At 40.4% G+C, this 22967-nt stretch overlaps 2 protein-coding genes across 2 annotated transcripts in view; both read left to right on the forward strand.

Moving 5' to 3' along the window:
• LOC106610087 (zinc finger protein 662) overlaps nt 1-22967 on the forward strand; it is a 246124-nt gene that overhangs the window by 153021 nt on the left and 70136 nt on the right. The gene's annotated exons all lie outside the window — the stretch shown is intronic.
• On the forward strand, nt 373-22803 carry LOC106610132 (neurotrophin receptor-interacting factor homolog). The gene is made up of 6 exons (XM_014209306.2): nt 373-852; nt 1410-1531; nt 3420-3578; nt 20123-20284; nt 20677-20788; nt 21290-22803. Exons 1-6 carry the CDS (start codon nt 594-596, stop codon nt 22249-22251), a joined length of 1776 nt encoding a protein of 591 aa, XP_014064781.2. The 5' UTR covers nt 373-593; the 3' UTR covers nt 22252-22803.

The following is a 22967-nucleotide window of genomic DNA, read 5'->3' on the forward strand; positions in this document are numbered from 1 at the left end:
CGTTTTGTGCTGCTACCATGTTGTTGTCATGTTGTGTTGCTGCCTTGCTATGTTGTTGTCTTAGGTCTCTCTTTATGTAGTGTTGTCTCTTTTGTCAGCAGGAGGCTTTTTGGTAGGCCGTCATTGTAAATAAGAATTTGTTCTTAACTGTCTTACCTAGTTAAAGGTTAGATAAAAAAAAATAAACAAATCCATTCCTTTACTTAGATTTGTGTGTATCATTGACCATACAAAAACTCCTTGCTTGATTGGCGAAACAAAGAAAAAACGTCACCTGCTGGAAGGAGACAGATTTTCTGCCGAGTTGGGCCTGCCTCTTCCTCTTTCTATGGTATTTGAAACTGTGAAAAAAGCGGTTAGTCTGCCGGAAAATCCCACGAAGAAGAAAACGGAAGTGAACAGTGACCAAGAACAATTTCCACTTTAGCGTTTTTATTGTTGTCATTTAGACGTTTATGAACACCCTGGAACTCAAAATAGGACTCATTTAACGGCACAGCATCACATACTTACCAAAGGTAGTGTTTAATTCGCATTGCAGACAGGATTTGGTTGATAGATTGTATCTAGGTAACGCTAGCTAGCTGCTAACAATGGCTAACTGTATGGTTTTCCACACTCAAATAGCCTCCATCATGGAGGTGCTAGCGAATACAGCCGTGGCAGAGATCTGTAAACTCGTAGACGACGACTATGCAGTGTTTCGTTTGGAAATAACTCAAAGCCAGAAAGAAAACAGGACATTGCGGAGGAAATTACAGCTATTGGAACAGAAGGTGACACGGGAGCGCGTCCTCGCCAGTCGTCCCAGTAGTGTCAAGATCCTCGACCGATACAGAGGAATGGCAAGAGGTACATTTTGCACAAGACCATGGCTGTCGCCCCGTTCCCGTCTGCGCATGTGTTCAGATGTATTACCCAGAATTGTGTCTTGGTCAGTTTTTGGATAGTATACAATTCTACCCCTGATTACTTACTTAGCTATCTTGCACAAAGACACAATATTTCCCGGAAGGCCGAGGCTGCGCTGCCTGTCGCCGTTCAGATATAGCTTAGTGCCTGTCGCCCCGTTCCCCTCTGCACATGTTTTTATATGTGTTACCCATAATTGGGTGATGATCCGTTTTTGAATAGTATGCAATAATTCCTATGATTACTTATTTTGTGCAAAGACACTATCATATTCATACCATATTCTTGATTTACTGCATTTCCTATTATTTACTCAATGAAAACAATATGATGCATGAAACATAATCAATCAACCTATAAATAGTATATCAATAAGTTATGAGGTGTTACCTTATATCCTTGCCAATTCTAGACATTGTCAATAGTGTACAATATACCATTGAGCATTGACAGCTAATCTAACCACCCTTTTTCCCCCCAATTAATCTCCGGTGAAGGACATCTCACTGGAGGCCACAGGAGCTTTGTGAAGCCAGCGATGGACAATACATGGAGAGATGACCAACCAATCACTGTTGAGGGGAGTGGAACCTCAACCCAGCATGTTATTGTGATAGAGGTTTGTGTAATCGTATTACATACAGTACATCAAATATGGCCAGTTTATTTCAGAAAGGCTCCCTTCAGCTATTTACTTCTTTACATGTACAATACCAGTCAAAAGTTTGGACACACCTACTCATTCAAGGGTTTTTCTTTATTTTTACTATTTTATACATTGTAGAATAATAGTGAAGACATCAAACTATAAAATAACACATATGGAATCATGTAGTAACCAAATAAAGTGTTAAACAAATCAAAATATATTTTAGATTCTTCAAAGTAGCCACCCTTTTCCTTGGTGACAGCTTTGCACACGCTTGGCATTCTCTCAACCAGCTTCAGCTGGAATGCTTTTCCAACACTCGTGAAGGAGTTCCCACATATGCTGAACACTTGTTGGATGCTTTTCCTTCACTCTGCGGTCCAACTCATCCCATACCATCTCAATTGGGTTGAGGTCTGGTGATTGTGGAGGCCAGGTTGTCTGATGCAGCACTCAATCACTCTCCTTGTTCAAATAGTCCTTATGGGTCATTGTAAAACTAAGCGCAAACCAGATGGGATGGCAATTCGTTGCAGAATGCTGTGGTAGCCATGCTGGTTAAGTGTGCCTTGAATTCTAAATAAATCACTGACAGTGTCACCAGCAAAACACCCCCAAACATCACACCTCCATGCTTCACGGTGGGAACCACGCATGCGGAGATCATCCGTTCACCTACTCTGCGTCTCACAAAGATATGGCGGTTGGAACCAAAAATCTAAAATTTGGACTCATCAGACCAAAGGACAGATTTCCACCAGTCTTATGTCCATTGCCCGTGTTTCTTGGCCCAAGCAAGTCTCTTCTCATTGGTGTCCTTTAATAGTGGTTTCTTTGCAGCAGTTCGACCATGAAGGCCTGATTCATGGGGCGGCAGGTAGCCTAGTGGTTAGAGCATTGTATCCCCGAGCTGACAAGGTAAACATCTGTCGTTCAGCCCCTGAACAAGGCAGTTAACCCACTGTTCCAAGGCCGTCATTGAAAATAAGAATTTGTTCTTAACTGACTTGCCTAGTTAAATAAAGTTGAAATAAAAATTCACGCAGTCTCCTCTGAACAGTTGATGTTGAGATGTGTCTGTTACTTAAACTCTGAAGCATTTATTTGGGCTGCAATTTCTGAGGCTGGTAACTAATGAACTTATCCTCTGCAGCAAAGGTAACTCTCGGTCTTCCTATTCTGTGGCAGTCCTCGTGAGAGCCAGTTTCATCATAGCGCTGGATGGTTTTTGCGACTGCACTTGAAGAAACTTTAAAAGCTCTTGAAATGTTCCGTATTGACTGACCTTCATGTCTTAAAGTAATGATGGACTGTTGTTTCTCTTTGCTTATTTGAGCTGTTCTTGCCATAATATGGACTTGGTCTTCTACCAAATAGGTCTATCTTCTGTATAACCCCTACCTTGTCACAACACAACTGATTGGCTCAAACGCATTAAGAAGGAAAGAAATTCCACAAATTATCTTTTAACAAGGCACACATGTTAATTGAAATGTATTCCAGGTGACTACTTCATGAAGCTGGTTGAGAGAATGCCAAGCTTGTGCAATGCTGTCATCAAGGCAAAGGGTGGCTACTTTGAAGGTTCTCAAATATAAAATATTTAAATTTGTTTAACACTTTTTTTGGTTACTACATATGTGGTATTTCATAGTTTTGATGTCTTCACTATTATTCTACAATGTAGAAAATAGTAAAAATAAAGAAAAACCCTTGAATGAGTAGGTGTGTCCAAACTTTTGACTGGTACTGTACATCCTTATTTATTTGCCATAGGGGAGCTTGTGAGACTTCCCTACGACATTGTTATCCAATTCCACTCATGTACCAGTAATAACCTCCACTCTTTTTGTGTCAGTCTGCAGATACAGAGGTTTCAGGTCCTGGGGTCAAGCAGGAGAGAACTGAAAGAGAGGACACAAGACACAGAAGAGACGTCCAGACTGGAGCGCCCCCTGTATCCAGGGAGGACCCCGCCGCCTCGCCTCAGCCCAGGACACGACAGAGCATCACGGAGGTCAGTGGAACGCCGAACGCCGTCCTCAAGTCAGAGACAGACACCAAGACTTTAACTGTAACACACAGGCTCTTACCCACAGAATCTGACCACAGATCAGACTCAGAGAAACTGGAGCTGGGGCCACTGGGCTGTCCTCCTGCTTCCAGCTCAGAGTACTTACCGGTAATTCACCAGAGCCAGAGGACGGTTCTTTCCTGTGGAGATGGGGATACGTTAGACACTGGTGTTGATGATCTGTCTTGTTCTTACGCTACAGAGATGGACCCTGGCAACATATCCTTGGGTTTAGAGACACAGACTCATCTGTTTAGAGGGGACTGGAACCAGTACAGTAGTAGTGTATACTCTGAAGGGTGCCTAGATAAGAAACGGGAGCTTGTAGTGGTAGACAAGGTGAAAGTGGAGGGCGACGCACCTCCCACATGGAATGCAGATAGTCACCTAGGAGACGGACACTCACAGGGTAGAGATTTCTTAGATTACAGAGAAAGCTTAGACACAAATATAAATGTTGTCACCCACTCCCCTTTACATGCATTCAGGGATTGTGACCCAGTGTCCACGTTGATGGCACCTTCCGATTCACAACGCTGTGTCGTTTTCGATCAAGTGTTGAACTCAAATGACCAAAGGGCCATGGCTCGTGGAGGGGGAGCAACATCAGGCAATAGTAAAGAGAAACGGTTCCTCTGCATGTTCTGTAACAAAGGCTTCAGCTGCCCCCAGAAGGTGGAGATCCACCAGAGGGTCCACACAGGGGAGAAACCCTACAGCTGTACCCAGTGTCATATGTGCTTTTCCCAGGCTTGTCACTTGAAGAGGCACCATAGGGTCCACACAGGGGAGAAACCCTACAGCTGCCCCCATTGTGAGAAGAGGTTCTCCCGCCAGGACCAGCTGAAGATGCACCTGAAGGTCCACACTGGAGAGAGGCCATTTGCCTGTACGCACTGCAGGAAGAGGTTCTCAGAGAGGAGCAACCTCAGGATACACCAGCAGAAACACCATTCCACTATGTAACATAGAAAGTAACCATTCCACTCTATAGCGTCTGACGTTTAGATCAAACCCTGCATTAAAAATATAGATTCATTTTCAGTGTTATCAGCAGAAAAGATCCACAGATGCATTCAGAATAATGAGAAACAGATTTTAGTGTTGAATATTTGTGGGTAGAATATTGTATCCAGATATTGTGTTATATATATATATATATATGTATGCAATAAGTGCTTGAGGTGTTCCAGAAGACTTTTCTAAAAAATGGACCTCTGTAGGAGATGAAAAATTGGCCTAGTCTTGTACAGAAAAAAGGGGTGTGGAGATCTGTGCCAGTTCTTGTGGAGTAGTGGTGGACCTGAGTATTAAATATGAATAGTGATTGAAAAGAAACAGGGAGTACATATATTTTTTTAATTGAAGTGCATACAGATTTTAAGTTGGTTGATGTCATAAATATTAAGAACTTGAAAGCGATGGAAAAGTGGAGAGGAACTGGCACGACTGTCTGAAATGAGTTGCCAGCATCACAAAATGTTTTTGGAGAATTAGTATGTTAACGTTACTTTTGTAAGTATTGGCCTAGACCAGGGCTATTCAACTCTTACCCTACGAGGTCCAGAGCTTGCTGGTTTTCTGTTCTACCTGATAATTAATTGCACCCACCTGTTGTTTCAGGTCTAAATCTGTCCGTGAGTAGAGGGGAGTTTGAGTTGAGTTTGAGGGGCCTAGACTATATTGCAACATAAGGATGCATTAAGGTGTATTACAGATTTAATATTATTTTACTTGGGATGAGATGTTGAATTCATCTGATGACACCAATTCCTCTCGCAATTTTATTGCAGACAAATGAAGTGGGATTTGCCCAGTTTATTTTTTTCGTCAATGAGAACACCTAGGAATTTGGTAGTTTTAACAGTGGGTAGTAAAGGAAATGTATAATTTTTTTTATTCGACTCTTGGACCGAGGACAGACACTGGTTACAATATGCCAGTTGATTATATTCCAATCGGCTAAATTCTGTAGGCTACCCGTAAAAGGCGTTGCATGGTCAATCCGACGTCTGCATTGGCCATGTAGCATTTACGGTGATACGGCCTCTGCAGAAGTCAGGGAATTCATATTTTTTGTGCATCGCAGAGCTGTTGTGAAGGAACTTGTCAAGGAAGTGAGTTTGTGTTTATACAGGACCTTCCGCCGCCCAAATTCCGTCAGACAATCATGTCAATGCGGAGATATACGGAGCCCTCTGCATTGTTACAAAATTTGGGAGGCGCAAGGCGATGCGGTACGGAGCTCAATTTGGCCTCTGCATGCTTCCGTAGGCGCCGCTATTGCTTCACACCTTCCATACGGAGCCTCCGACCACATTTTCAGATAAAGCATAAATTGGTTTTTAGCCTATCCATTGTCACATTATGAAAGGTGTGAAAACTTTTTGTGTCCCTGGCTGAATTGATGAGCTGATTTGGGCAATCAGTTGATTGACAGATGTAGTGTAGAATGATACATTTTCCTCCAGTGTTGAAGCTCGCCTACGTTTTATAGTTAGGCTGTGTATAATTTGTCAACTTAGTTATTGTCTTTGGTGTGGATTGAAAGCCTGTATTGTGTGGCCTTAATTTTTCATTTTGTAAAGCTGTCAAGATGTTTGAGCCTATCCAAAGATGATTTTGTTGAGCTGAGACACTTTTCTCTGGATAGTAAATTATCAGACTTTGTTTTACTTCTTGAAAACATTGAAATAAATGCAATTCACTTGTGGGCCTAATGTAGACTCAGGCTTGCCACTAGATCACCCAGCACTGGGCGAGAACTCATGAGGCTCGGAGCTGGAGCATGCTGCTTAGACCTCTGCACTACTGCAGGTCACAATGCAAGCCGTAAGAATGCTATGAATACCAGTGGCGGTCAATGTCGTTTAAGATGAGGGAGGTCAATTATATTTTTTTACGAGCATGGCCTTATTTATATTACAGCATATTGGATGCCAGTCATTCATATTCCATTCACCCAGTTCAATGTAACATCGATAGGTTTAGGCTACAACGTGTTACTCTATACCCATCATGAGGTTGATACAACCTAGCCTATGAATGAAAGTTTACAACGTAGGTGCACACAGGTTGAGAGAAAGATTTGAGGTGACAGACACTGACACACGGACAGACAGTGACACTGTCGTAGAAGCTTTTATACAGGGAGACGCAGTCAATCTTAAATTAATCATTGTTTATTTTCATGCATGTGACAGACCAATACCTCATGAGACTTCTTCTCTCTAAGCTGAAACCTTGAAACTGAGATATCCCTTTCTCTAAACAAAGTTCTGGGCATACTGCCAAATTGCAGATACTGATAGTGAGGATTCGTTCAATCAGTCACTTGCATGAACACAGAAATTGGTTGTTAGAAAAGCACACACTTAAAAATGTCTATCACATTATCAGTTGTGGGACAATAATCGTTACATTTTAAGGTAAGCATTCGATTTTAGCTTCTATATCATATTTATATCATTTCAAACCCATCTTTCTGGGTTCGGCAATCATTCTGGGTTGTACTTGTAAAACCATTGCATTATAATGTTTTAACTTAACCTTCGCTTCATACAGTTACACATACAGTTGAAGTCGGAAGTTTACATACACTTAGGTTGGAGTCATTAAAACTCATTTTTCAATCACTTCACAAATTTCTTGTTATCAAACTATAGTTTTGGCAAGTCGGTTAGGACATCTACTTTGTGCATGACACAAGTAATTTTTCCAACAATTGTTTACAGACAGATTATTTCACTTATAATTCAACGTATCACAATTGCAGTGGGTCAGACATTTACATACACTAAGTTGACTGTGCCTTTAAACAGCTTGTAAAATTCCCGAAAATGTCATGGCTTTAGAAGCGTCTGATAGGCTAATTGACATCATTTGAGTCAATTGGAGGTGTACCTGTGGATGTATTTCAAGGCCTACCTTCAAACTCAGTGCCCCTTTGCTTGACATAATAGGAGAGTCAAAAGAAATCAGCCAAGACCTCAGAAAAAAAATTGTAGACCTCCACAATTCTGGTTCATCCTTGGGAGCAATTTCCAAACGCCTGAAGGTACCACGTTCATCTGTACAAGCAATAGTACGCAAGTATAAACACCATGGGACCACGCAGCAGTCATACCGCTCAGGAAGGAGACGCGTTCTGTCTCCTAGACAAAAAAGTGCAAATCAATCTCAGAACAGCAGCAAAGGACCATGTGAAGATGCTGGAGGAAACGGGTACAAAAGTATTTATATCCACAGTAAAACAAGTCCTATATCGACATAACCTGAAAGACCACTCAGCAAGGAAGAAGCCACTGCTCCAAAACCGCCATAAAAAAGCCAGACTACGGTTTGCAACTGCACATGGGGACAAAGATTGTACTTTTTGGAGAAATGTCTGATGAAACAAAAATAGAACTGTTTGGCCATAATGACCATCGTTATGTTTGGAGGAAAACGAAGGATGCTTGCAAGCTGAAGAACACCATCCCAACCGTGAAGCACGGGGGTGGCAGCATCATGTTGTGGGGGTGCTTTGCTGCAGGAGGGAATGGTCCACTTTAGAAAATAGATGGCATCATGAGGGAGGAAAATGATGTGGATATATTGAAGCAACATCTCAAGACATAAGTCAAGAAGTTAAAGCTTGGCTGCAAATGGGTCTTCCAAATGGACAATGACCCAAGCATACTTCCAAAGTTGTTGCAAAATGGCTTAAGGACAACAAAGTCAAGGTGTTGAAGTGGCCCTCACAAAGCCCTGACCTCAATCCTATAGAAAATGTGTGGGCAGAACTGAAAAAGCATGTGCGAGCAAGGAGGCCTACAAACCTGACTCCGTTACACCAGCTATGTCAGTAGGTATGGGCCAAAATCCACCCAACTTATTGTGGGATGCTTGTGGAAGGCTACCCATAACGTTTGACCCAAGTTAAACAATTTAAAGGCAATGCTACCAAATACGAATTGAGTGTATGTAAACTTCTGACCCACTGGGAATGTGATGAAAGAAATAAAAGCTGAAATAAATAATTCTCTCTACTATTATTCTGACATTTCACATTCTTAAAATAAAGTGGTCATCCTAACTGACCTAAGAGAGGGAATTTTTACTAGGATTAAATGTCAGGAATTGTGAAAACTGAGTTTAAAGGTATTTGGCTAAGGTGTATGTAAACTTCCGACTTCAACTGTATGCTTCATTACACAATTTCATTTATGGATTCTGGCCATGACATTTCAGCTGGAGCTTTTGTTGCGAGTGGTATGTTAATGACAGATCGTTATCTCAATGCATTTCTAGTCTAAATTACTATACATTTCGCAACATGCAGACTAGACGTCGGCCGATTTATGATTTTTCAACACCGATACCGATTATTGGAGGACCAAAAAAGCCGATACCGATTAATCGGCCGATTTATTATTATGCTCTGAAGTGACAACGATACTGAAGAGTCTGCTTAGGAGACAAATACTCTCAACTGTTTGAATAATAAAAATAGAGTTTAAGTTACCTGTGATGAATGCTGAAAACAAAAACTGTAATTTCTATATGCAGAAAATCCTATTTTAATAATGGGCATGGTAAGAATTGACTACCAAAGTTCGAGTCATAATTCCCATGACACCTTCTAGCAAAATCTGAAAAGCGGTTCCGTCATTTATTCCATAGGATATTTTTAGATTAACTTAAAATAAGGTCTGTGTTTGGTTTAGGCTTACACCACCTTGCCAATTTTAAACGGTGTAGATATCCATAGGATATAACTCTGATCAATATAAGCGAAGATCATTTTTTTTTGTAGAGTGGATTTATGAAAATATGTTGACAAACGTTACCTAGTGAGATTTACACGGGTATCAAAACGCCGAGGCGGTTTAAGCACAAAACACAGACCTTATTTGAAGTAGATCAAGACATTCTCTATGGAAGACATGAACGGTAAAATAACGAAGGAACCCCTTTCAAGTTCAGCCGCAAGTTATTACAGGAATTATGACGCGTAGACTATTTCTCTCTAAACCATATACCTTTGACTATTACGAGCCTGCTGCTGCCTACCACCGCTCAGACTGCTCTATCAAATCATAGACTTAACTATAATATAATAAACCTTAGGTCATTAATATGTTCGCAACATGCAGACTAGACGTCGGCCGATTTATGATTTTTCAATACCGATTATTGGAGGACCAAAAAAGCCGATACCGATTAATCGGCCGATTTATTATTATGCTCTGAAGTGACAACGATACTGAAGAGTCTGCTTAGGAGACAAATACTCTCAACTGTTTGAATAATAAAAATAGAGTTTAAGTTACCTGTGATGAATGCTGAAAACAAAAACTGTAATTTCTATATGCAGAAAATCCTATTTTAATAATGGGCATGGTAAGAATTGACTACCAAAGTTCGAGTCATAATTCCCATGACACCTTCTAGCAAAATCTGAAAAGCGGTTCCGTCATTTATTCCATAGGATATTTTTAGATTAACTTAAAATAAGGTCTGTGTTTGGTTTAGGCTTACACCACCTTGCCAATTTTAAAACTGTGTAGATATCCATAGGATATAACTCTGATCAATATAAGCGAAGATCATTTTTTTTGTAGAGTGGATTTATGAAAATATGTTGACAAACGTTACCTAGTGAGATTTACACGGGTATCAAAACGCCGAGGCGGTTTAAGCACAAAACACAGACCTTATTTGAAGTAGATCAAGACATTCTCTATGGAAGACATGAACGGTAAAATAACGAAGGAACCCCTTTCAAGTTCAGCCGCAAGTTATTACAGGAATTATGACGCGTAGACTATTTCTCTCTAAACCATATACCTTTGACTATTACGAGCCTGCTGCTGCCTACCACCGCTCAGACTGCTCTATCAAATCATAGACTTAACTATAATATAATAAACCTTAGGTCATTAATATGTTCAAATCTGGAAACTATCATCTCGAAAACATTTTTCTTTCAGTGACATACGGAACCGTTCCGTATTTTATCTAACGGGTGGCATCTATAAGTCTAAATATCCCTGTTACATCGCACAACCAACAATGTTATTTCATAGTTCCGTAAAATTCTGGCAAATTAGTTCGCAACGAGCCAGATTCTGTATACCCTGATTCTGCGTGCAACGTACGCAAGAGAACTGACACAATTTCACCTGGTTAATATTGCCTGCTAACCTGGATTTCTTTTAGCTAAATATGCAGGTTTAAAAATATATACTTCTGTGTATTGATTTTAAGAAAGGCATTGATGTTTATGGTTAGGTACAGTCGTGCAACGATTGTGCTTTTTTTCCGCCAATGCGCTTTTGTTAAATCATCCCCGTTTGGCGAAGTCTGCTGTCTTTGTTAGGAAGAAATAGTCTTCACAGTTCGCAACAAGCCAGGCGGCCCAAACTGCTTCATATACCCTGACTCTGTTTGCAAGAGAAGTGACACATTTTCCCTAGTTAAAATAAATTAATGTTAGCAGGCAATATTAACTAAATATGCAGGTTTAAAAATATATACTTGTGTATTGATTTTAAGAAAGACATTGATGTTTATGGTTAGGTACACGTCGGAGCAAAGACAGTCCTTTTTCGCGAATGCGCACCACATCGATGATATGCAAGCAGGACAGGCTAGATAAATTAGTAATATCATCAACCATGTGTAGTTAACTAGTGTTTATGATTGATTGATTGTTTTTTTATAAGATAAGTTTAATGCTAGCTAGCAACTTACCTTGGCAACGTAAAGCAGGTGGTTAGAGCGTTGGGCTAGTTAACGTAAGGTTGCATCCCCAAGCTGACAAGGTAAAAATCTGTCGTTCTGCCCCTGAACAAGGCAGTTAACCCACCGTTCTTAGGCCGTCATTGAAAATAAGAATGTGTTCTTTAACTGACTTGCCTAGTTAAATAAAGGTTTTAAAAAAATAAAAAATCTCAATCTGCAAATCGGTGGCCAAAAATACCGATTTACCGATTATGAAAACTTGAAATCGTCCCTAATTAATCGGCCATTCCGATTAATCGGTCGACCTCTAATGCAGACCTCCCCAATCAATCTGATACTCCAAATAAACAATTTTGGATAAGCCTAAATTAATTACGAGCACAGTTGACCAACCCCCTCCCTCCCGGAACTCATCCTTCTGCCGTTTCTTCATGTTCTTCTTCAGATAGTGTTTCAGTTCGTCCTCCCACTTTCACATGTACAAAGTGGATGGCCCTTGATAATGTCCTCACCTGAGCCGCCACTGTCCTTAAGTCTTATGTCTTGTCCATTTTCCTACCAGTATACCAGCAGCATGAGAGAAATTTAGGTGGGATCTCTCTCCATGCTCACTCCACATGGACTCATGTCGCACCCCTGAGAGAAAAAGCAGTTGATAGCTTCGACTGGACACTGTGCACAGGTTGCTGGCTCGGACTCAGGTCTCACGGTAGAAGTTGTGAAGGATCGTACTGAACGCCATTACTTCAGCCGGTTAGGGGGAGTTGAGATTCACACTGTTCTTGGTCAAATTATCCCTTCCATGTGTTGGTTCCGGTTTTCTGTGCTCCATTTTTTACTTAACAAATAAGGAACACTCAATGTGCACTTATAAATCATAACAATTTTAATCAAAATACAGCTGTAGACAGAAGTCAAACATCACACATAAAACTGATGTCTCCTGAGTTCTGCAAAATAGGAAAAGTCCCAAGTTATTTTATTAAGCCAGAAGTCCAGCCCTAGTGATGTCACTGCATACGTCATTACCTTCTACTCATCAGACCAAGCCCATGCATACACAGCTATACAAACTTGCAAGAGAGATACAATAGTTCCAGTGTTTTCTAAGGGCTCAGCAGTAAATGTCCACTCCCCAAGTTGATTTATAGTGGTATGTCTGACTAGTCTCTTATCTCTTTTACTCCCATGCAGGGTTCTGTGTTTATCTTTGAAGTGCTTTCTCACAGACCCCATGCAATAACTCACACATCTCTGACCTTTTCTTTATAAGAGGCAGAGACTAGAAAAGAACTGAAACAATTTTAAACCTTATGTATATATATTGTTAATCTGTAGTCTAGGACCCAATAAATGTAGTGGGGGAGGGGTCTTAACCCTTCCCCTTCTATTAATATAACATAAGCATAATCAATTTTTATAATACATAAAAAAATTGGTACAGCCCCTATCATGACTCCAATTTGACCCCATCACATGCATCTAGATACCATCTGTGGTTACCTTCACCATAACCTTGAGCGAGGACAGACCAGAACAACTGTTTAGTTTAGAGCATTTCTTATTTGGGAAATCCAGTTATTTGCTGTATAACAAATACTAAATTATTCACTGTATGATACATTACTACTACCAATATTCTTAATACACATTTCTAAGACAAATGTCAAAGATAATAACAACACAGTTGAATATTATTTTATTTTCAAATTGGTTTATACTCGCCTATCTTGGCGATCTCACTGCAGAGTTACAGGGTCGGGGAGTTGAGGGCTAATCCTTAGGCAGAAATCCCGACCATCCAGCAGACCCAATCTGGTGAAATTTGTTATTGAAGCAAGACAAAAAACAAAGAAAACAAAAACAACAGCAATATACATATCACTTGATGTGGGGAAAACTTCAATCCATTTGGAGTAACTGTCAACCATTACCAACACATATGTTCCTTTTACAAGCAGGCATGTGAAGAAAATCTATTTGCATATTTACCAAAGGGCTACAGGGGACTGGTAATTACCCCTTTGGACACGACTCACATCGTGATTCATGCGTCCAAAAAAACAACACTGCCTTTTCCCTTGATGACTCCATCTTAACTTAATTGTATTCCATAAGGTAATGGTAAAATAGACTAGAGACAGGTGTCACTCATTCAGGGGCAGCGCTCTCTCTCTCTCCTTCTCGTGTTCCAAATCACACACAGGACTGTTGATAAATTATAAAACGTATTCTTAATTATTGTTTCCATATTACATTTAAATGTCACCCAATGTCTCCAGTCTAGTGAGGGTGATCGGGCCTCACCAGAAAGTCAGATCAAAAGGTCATTCAACCCCATTAACCTCTCTCGGACATATGGGACGGTAGCGTCCCACCTCGCCAACAGCCAGTGAAATAGCAGAGCGCCAAATTCAAAACAACAAATCTCATTCAAATTTCTCACACATACAAGTATTATACACCATTTTAAAGATAATCTTCTCGTTAATCCAACCACATTGTCCAATTTCAAAAAGGCTTTACAGCGAAAGCATAGCATTAGATTATGTTAGGACAGCACCTAGACAAGAAAAACCACAGTCATTTTCCAAGCAAAGAGAGGCGTCACAAAAACCAGAAATACAGCTAAAATTAATCACTAACCTTTGATGATCTTCATCAGATGGCACTCATAGGACTTCATGTTACACAATACATGTATGTTTTGCTCAATAAAGTTCATATTTATATCCAAAAAACGCATTTTACATTGGCGTGTAATGTTCAGAAATGTTTTGCCTCCAAAACCTCAGGTGAATGAGCACATCAATTTACAGAAATACTCATCATAAACTTTGATAAAAGATACAAGTGTTATGCACAGAATTATAGATAAACTTCTCCTTAATGCAACTGCTGTGTCAGATTTCAAAAAAGCTTTACGGCGAAAGCAAACTTTGCAATAATCTGAGTACAGCGCTCAGACATCAAAACAAGCCATACAGATACCCGCCATTTTGGAGTCAACAGAAGTCACAAATAAGATTATAAATATTCACTTACCTTTGATCTTCATCAGAATGCAATCCCAGGAATCCCAGTTCCACAATAAATGTTTGTTTTGTTCGATAAAGTTCATATTTATGTCCAAATACCTACATTTTGTTCGCGCGTTTAGTCCAGCACTCCAAATTCACTAAGCGCGTGAGTTTAGTCCAGACGAAAAGTCAAAATAGTTCCATTACAGTTCGTAGAAACATGTCAAACGATGTATAGAATCAATCTTTAGGATGTTTTTATCATAAATCTGCAATAATATTCCAACCGGACAATTCCATTGTCTTTAGAATTGAAAGGAAAGGCAGCTCGCTCTCACGGCCGCGCGCATGTTTGAGCTCATGCCAATTTTCCAGACACATGACTGAATCAGCTCTTATTCTCTTCCCATTCACAGTAGAAGCCTGAAACAAGGTTCTAAAGAGTGTTGACATCTAGTGGAAGCCTTAGAAAGTGCAATATGACCCCACAGACACTGTATACTGGAGAAGCAATCACTTGAAAAACTACAAACCTCAGATTTCCCACTTCCTGGTTGGATTTTTCTCAGGTTTTTGCCTGCCATATGAGTTCTGTTATACTCACAGACATCATTCAAACAGTTTTAGAAACTTCAGAGTGTTTTCTATCCAAATCTACTAATTAAATGCATATTCTAGCTTTTGTGCCTGAGTAGCAGGCATTTTACTTTGGGCATGTTTTTCATCCAAGCTACTCAATACTGCCCCCTTTCCGAGAGAAGTTAAGTGAGTGTTTGTTTCCCTGTACCTCAGACATTATTTAAAGATATTTCAAACATTCTGTGTACCAGGTTTACATTCAGTTTTTCAGTACATTTCATATCAAGAGAATTTACATGTGCAACCAGAACTCTGAAAATTTAAACTTCCAAAAATTTGATGTGTACCCTTTAAGTTGCATAATTTCTAACCCGTGAAAAACCACTAAAACAAAAGACCCCACACAATAAATCAGAGTATAAACCACTAACAAATATTCATTAACAAGTGGGTTGTGTGTGGGTGCTGGAGTGTGTGTGGTAAAAACAAACAAAATGGCCAGGCCTTAGCAGTCAAGCTGAATAGGCCTCTTCTAAAGTAAACAATCCCAGAGCTTGTCTCTTGTAATCATTGTCATTTTGACCTGTTCCATTGACATACAGTTCTGTACAAACTCTCCCTGGGACATAAACTAGTCAAAATAAGAAACCTGTTGTTTAACAAATGTACTAGGACCTTCAAAAAGTTGGTGCTAGCTTATCAGCTCAATATTCGTGACTACAAACATTTACTTGGATCTACTTCAATTCTGGACACAGTTCCATGTAATGGAAACAGATTGTTTTAAATGATATTACCTTCTTACTTAAATCACTGGTGCTACCCAAACTAGATTTCCCCACCGTGTCCTTTACAGACAGGTTTTTTTTTCAGTGAGTACTGGCGGCTAGCTGTTGTTCCACAGGAAGCTTATCTCTAACCCAAACACCAGGTGTCGGCCTCTAATTTAATATCAGTCCTAATACTCAATCCCTCTGTTCATAATGTGACCTTGTATTGAAACATTTACTTATTCAAATTACTAAGATATTGCATTAGAGAGGCCATCTGAAAGCCACTTACCATTCACTTTGTTCCGTCACACTTATTAAATGTCTATTTTAAGATTCATATGTAATGCTTTGGAGGGATTAATATGTATTAACTGGGCTGGCACTGTCTATCAATCCCCTGTATATCGCATGCTCTGTCCATAATGCGTCTCTACCTAGCATGTTCTGTATTCACCTACTCAACCGTTTAACATCATTGGTTCTATTTAACAGGGTATGGGGTTTATTTCAAAATGTATTACCAGGGTGAAAGGAATCTCACAAGTGTTTATGGTTTTACTGGTTAGGGGTAAGTCAAATCCCATACAATGCTTTAACCTTATCTTTCTCAAATGATCCATAAAGGGACCACTGAACATTTCTCAGAATACATCTACGTGTGGGTGTGCAAGTTGTATATATATTTTTTCTATTGTTACTAGAGTCTTCTAGAGTCACAAACTCCTCCTCTACACCAGTGTTCTATTCATACAGGGGTTTACATATTCCCTCTAGTGTTCTATATAACAGCATATTCGGGAATAATACTCTATCTCCATACAGAATCCCTATATAATGTTATAGATCAGAACTGGTTGGGGTATTCATTATTTTCCTTATATAACTATACTTAGGTATTCACATTCACACCACGTGCATCTTCAACGATTCTAAATTCCTACAATAACACCTTCTGCTATTATCAGTGGTTCTAAAACCACGTAGACTTTTCTATCGTTACATCCTATGCACCATATGTATCTTCAACGGTTCTCTTGCCACTACTTCCTGTACACTTGTAGTCCCAGGCTACAATGGGCGGTGGTAGATGGAACCCCTAGATTGAAAAACTCTAACACAGAACTGGAAAACTCAGCTTACACAGAACTGGAAAACTCGGCTCACATTCACTCCATATTCACACTGGAGCTAGTCCCCAGACTCAGTACGTTATAGCTACATTTCAATCTCTTACTATCCAATTTTCTATCAGCTTATTATCCAAATTTCAATCTTAATAGTAATAATTTCAATCCATTTATTATCTAAATTTCAATCAGCTTAATGTCATCTTTTACAATCACACAACTTTCACATCCACATTCACTTAGTACTAGTCCCAAACACACTCTAATCTCCATTATTACCCCATGTGCATCTTCAATGATTCTCTTGTCGTTACTTCCTATGCACCATATGTATCTCCTATATACAGTGCCTTCGGAAAGTATTCAGACCCCTTGACTTTTTCCACATTGTTAGGTTACAGCCTTATTCTAAAACGTATTAAATAGTTTTTTCCCTCATCAAGCTACACACAATACCCCAGAATGACAAAGCAAAAACAGGTTTTTAGAAATGTTTGCTAATTTATAAAAAATACAAAAAATATCACATTTACATAACTATTCAGACCCTTGTCCCATAGCCACTCCTGCATTGTATTGGCTTTGTGCTTAGGGTCGTTGTCCTGTTGGAAGGTTAACCTTTTTTGTCACAGTCTGAGATCCTGAGCGCTCTGGAGCAGGGTTTCATCAAGGATCTCTCTGTACTGCTCTGGTCATCTTTGCCTTGATCCTGACTAGGGTTGCACATTTTGGGGAATATTCAGAGGTGGAAACTTTCCCTGGGAATTAACAGAAATATATGGGAATTGACGGAAATATATGCAAATTAATATTAACACCATTTAAGTGTAGCTGTTTTTTTTGCATTGGATATATTTACCATATCATATGGAGACAGAAACATAATCCTTTTACCTTATAAGTAGACATAATTGCAAATTATTAAATAAAATAAAACGATTTAGTTACGAATTGAACTTTAAGTGAGTTGACTCTAAACATGGGATGATTTTACTGAACAACAAAAGAAAGGGAATATTGAATGATCCCCAATGATCCATCGCATCTCCCAAAAATGTTTAACATACATCTGTAAAATGACAGTCTAGAAACTAAAGCTTTGGTTGTCTTCCTCTCAGGCTTTCATGTCTTCTCCCTAAACCTCCTCAATGTCCACCTCTTGAACATCAGACTCTGAGGCCTCATCTTCACTGTCACTTTCCAACCTTATTGAGGATGGCTCATTGTCAGGCTCAAAAAGCCTAAAATTTGCCCGGATGGCCACCAATTTTTCAACCCTTGTATTGGTCAGCCTGTTATGTGCTTTGGTGTGTGTGTTCCCAAACAAGGACCAGTTGCGCTCTGAGGCGGCTGATGTTGGTGGGATTTGGAGGATGATGGAGGCAACAGGGGAAAGAGCCTCAGATCCGCAAAGTCCCTTCCACCAGGTGGCTGATGAGATACACTACCGTTCAAAAGTTTGGGGTCACTTAGAAATGTCCTTGTTTTTGAAAGAAAAGCAAAAAAATGTGTCCATTATAATAACATCAAATTGATCAGAAATACAGTGTAGACATTTAATGTTGTAAATTACTATTGTAGCTGGAAATATATACAGCAACCATCACTCCTGTGTTCCAATGGCACGTTGTGTTAGCTAATCCAAGTTTATAATTTTAAAAGGCTAATTGCTCATTAGAAAACCCTTTTGCAATTCTTAGCACAGCTGAAAATTGTTGTTCTGATTAAAGAAGCAATAAAACTGGCCTAATTTAGACTAGTTGAGTATTTGGAGCATCAGCATTTGTTGGTTCGATTACAGGCTCAAAATGGCCAGAAACCAAGTACTTTCTGATGAAACTCGTCAGTCTATTCTTGTTCTGAGATATTTAGGCTATGCCATGCGATAAATTGCCAAGAAACTGAAGATCTCGTACAACGCTGTGTACTACTCCCTTCACAGAAGAGCGCAAACTGCTTCTAACCTGAATAGAAAGAGTGGGAGGCCCCGGTGCTGGCCTTCTAGGCAGAGTTCCTCTGTTAAGTGTCTGTGTTCTTTTGCCTATCTTAATCTTTTATTGGCCAGTCTGAGATATGGCTTTTTCTTTGCAACTTTGCCTAGAAGGCCAGCAACCCGGAGTTGCCTCTTCATTGTTGACGTTGAGACTGGTGTTTTGTGGGTACTATTTAATGAAGCTGCCAGTTGAGGACTTGTGAGGCGTCTGTTGATATTTATTTTTAGGTGGGGGGTAGGATTCATTTAAGAGGTAGGGTTTAACTCTCAGACCAAGAGAAACCAGATTCTCTGGTCTGACGAAACCAAGATTGAACTCTTTGGCCTGAATACCAAGAGTCACATCTGGAGGAAACCTGGCACCATCCCTACGGTGAAGCATGTTGGTGGCAGCATCATGCTGTGGGGATGTTTTTCGGCAGCCGGGACTGGGAGACTATTCAGGATCGAGGGAAAGATGAACGGAGCACAGAGATCCTTGACGAAACCTGTTCCAGAGCGCTCAGGACCTCCGGCTGAGGCGAAGGTTCACCTTCCAACAGAACAATGACCCTAAGCACACAGCCAAGACAACGCAGGAGTGGCTTCGGGACAAGTCTCTGAATATCCTTGAGTGGCCCAGCCAGAGCCCGGACTTGAAGCCGATCGAACATCTCTGGAGAGACCTGAAAAAAACTGTGCAGGGATGCTCCCCATCTAAACTGACAGAGCTTGAGAGGATCTGCAGAGAAGAAACTCCAAGTATAGGTGCGCCAAACTTGTAGCTTCATACCCAAGAAGACGCGAGGCTGTAATTGCTGCCAAAGGTGCTTCAATAAAGTACTGAGTAAAGGGTCTGAATACTTATATAAAACATTACATTTGTTTATACATTTGCAAAAATGTCTAAACCTGTTTTTGCTTTGTCATTATGGGGTATTGTGTGTAGATTGAGGGGAAAAAAACGATTTAATACATTTTGGAAAAAGTAGGTGGATACTTTCCAAATGCACTGTGTAGTGTACACATACTAACGAACACGTCAATATAGTTTAGTCAGGTTTGTATGATGTTGACTTGACTTCATAGCTGACTCATATTTACCCACATCATATTTATGTCAACCATGATGGGTTTAACAACAATGAAGTCATTCTGTAACTACAGTATAGGACTCAAATGTCGTCGGGATGGGTAAACACTCCATGTTGAAAGTGTGTTTATTATCTGTGTGTACGTACCTGAGGGAGTGTACGTCTGTGTAATCTGTATCACATCTCTGTACCAGGAGGAGGAGGGTCCAGAGGTGCTGTTGGTGAAGGACGAGGGCTGTGAGGAGGGTCTGGGGAACCCTGAGGGGACCATAGTCATGGAGGACAACAAGACTACACCTCCTGAACCCACAGAGGAACCAGCTGAGCAGCACAGGACCACACACAGTCTCACTGAGGTGAGCCCACTGTGAACTACTGTCTGAATGGTATTAGTTCGGACCGTATTCCACTAAGCCTCTCAGAGTAGGAGTGCTGAAGTAGGATCAGTTTTGTAATTTTAGATCACAAGACTATATAGACAGGTGCGGGACCTGATCCTCGATCACCACTTCTACTCTGAGACTCTTTGTGTATAAGGGCACAGGTCTTGATATATTGTCTGGTAGTGTGGAACCATGCCTTTGATTTATCAAACCATTAATTAAAGAAGGTCAAGTAATCAAATCAACTAACACGTTTGTATAGGACTCATAGCAATCCCTCATTGCCCAATCAGAAGATGCTCCATAGCAGGGTGCTCATATCAGATTTCTTGATCCAACATCCTCTCACTCTGTATCTCTTACAGTCAGTAGACATGGAGGATGGGAAGCCTGATCTGCTGCTGGTCAAAGAGGAGACAATAGAAGATGAACCAGAGAGCATTGATCTGCTGAGTGGACTAAAGATGAGGGAGCAAGGTAAGGGAGAAATACATATATCCTACATACAGTAATAGATCTTCAATGGGAATAGTAATACATATAGCCTACATACAGTAAGTGGTCTTCAATGGGAATAGTAATACATATAGCCTACATAGAGTAATAGATCTTCAATGGGAATAGTAATACATATAGCCTACATACAGTAATAGATCTTCAATGGGAATAGTAATACATATAGCCTACATACAGTAATAGATCTTCAATGGGAATAGTAATACATATAGCCTACATACAGTAATAGATCTTCAATGGGAATAGTAATACATATATCCTACATACAGTAATAGATCTTCAATGGAAACAGTGATGCACCTGGCTATTATTTTTCCTTAATTTTCTTAATTCATAAAATGCAATTTATGTTTACATACAAAATAAACAATGTATGAAAATGCTCAGGTAATTGACAAAGAAATCCATGTAGAATGTTCTCTGCCATGTTTGTGAAGTCTATTTTGTAACCTCTTCCTGTAGGTGGTTGGCTGGAGGCTAACAGAGGAGACTGGGCAGCCATCTTGGATTCCCAGACCCAGACCGGTGCAGCCAAAGGCCTAAGAGACAACATCACTGATCAGGCCAGGACCAGAGGCGATATAATGGAGGTCAGTGGATGGGACAGCATCCTCAACTCTCAGCGGGGGAACTACACTGTTAACCAGAAAAAGACAGTCGAACACAAAACAAAAAACAAACTTAGTCTCCATGACAACAGACTGGCTGAGACCAGGGCAAGGTGTAGATTTGGTCTGCAGGGTCAGGGAGGTGTCCGTATGCGGCTGGAGAGAACAGACACAGACTCGGCTAGCGATGCTCCATCCTGCTCCTATAGTTGTGATTCAGAGAGACTGATGGAGCCTCAGGTTAACCCCCTAACAGGTGCTGCCTTCAGCCTGCCTTCTATAGGTTCTATCAACTGGAACATGGACCCTGCGACAACACAGACACTTCCTGGCCTTCATCCTCCTCACACTCTCCTAATGTTAAACCAGACCTCAGACAATGCCAGTGACTCAACACTAAATGGCTACACAAGCCCATTGACAAATAACCATAGTAGAGACGGAATCTGTAAAGCTGGCAGCACCAAAGAAAAGCGCTTCCCATGTTCATTCTGTGGGAAAGCCTTCAGTTTTCCCAAACAGGTGGAGATCCACCAGAGGACTCACACAGGGGAGAAACCATTCAGCTGTACACAGTGTTATATGCGCTTCGCCCGGGCTGGCCACCTGAAGAGCCATCAGAGGGTCCACACAGGGGAGAAACCCTTCAGCTGCCCCCAGTGTGAGAAGAGGTTCTCCCACCAGCACCAGCTGAAGAGGCACCTGAAGGTCCACACGGGAGAGAGACCGTTTGCCTGTAGCCACTGCGAGAAGAGGTTCTCAGAGAGGAGCTACCTCAGGATACACCAGCAGAAAATGCACACAGCCCATGTATAGAGTATAGTGACATGTAATTTAGTACTAGTTAGTTTGTAGTTAATTCTGTTGGTTTAGGATGTAGTAGGGAACTGGATGAGGTAACATGAGGGAAGAATGAGTATGATAAGGTAGAGTAGATGATATGGTGATGGTTGGTGTGATGGTGTCTGTAAAAATGCTTCACTGATGTAAAGTGACCCTTGTCCTGTTTGATGCTGGTGTTTTATAATGAGAAAATGTTAGTGCCTTAATTCATTTTTACTTAAAATGAAGTAGAAGATGTGTGTAATGTTGAACCTTTTCCAAAGTATTCTAAAATGTATTTTATCAAAGCGATGGTTCCAGATGTATATAAAAGTGTTACCATAGTGAAGTTATTCTCCTTGTGATTGCCATTTTGTTTAAATGAAATACTAAATTGACTCTGCTGACTGACTTGGTTATTTTGTATAATTTTTTATATTGATTTTAGAATACACTGCAATGGCTCCATCCAAGGCTTGACATTTTATAATGTCATGTTTCTGTGTGTACAGGAAAGAGTTTTTAAATAAAGTTTTCTGCTTTTCAGTACAATCTTTGTTTGCAGTCAATGAAGACCTGCTGATCCGGTGTTACTGGCGACTGGTCCTATGAAGTGACTGGTCAGGATCATGGATCAGGAGCTGTCGCTCTTCCTTCCCAAGTCAGAACAAAGGTCCCAACCGTGAGGGACAGACTCCACCACAACCACT

This window comes from Salmo salar, chromosome ssa08 (genome assembly GCF_905237065.1).
Source record: "Salmo salar chromosome ssa08, Ssal_v3.1, whole genome shotgun sequence".
NCBI classification, from domain to species: domain Eukaryota; kingdom Metazoa; phylum Chordata; class Actinopteri; order Salmoniformes; family Salmonidae; genus Salmo; species Salmo salar.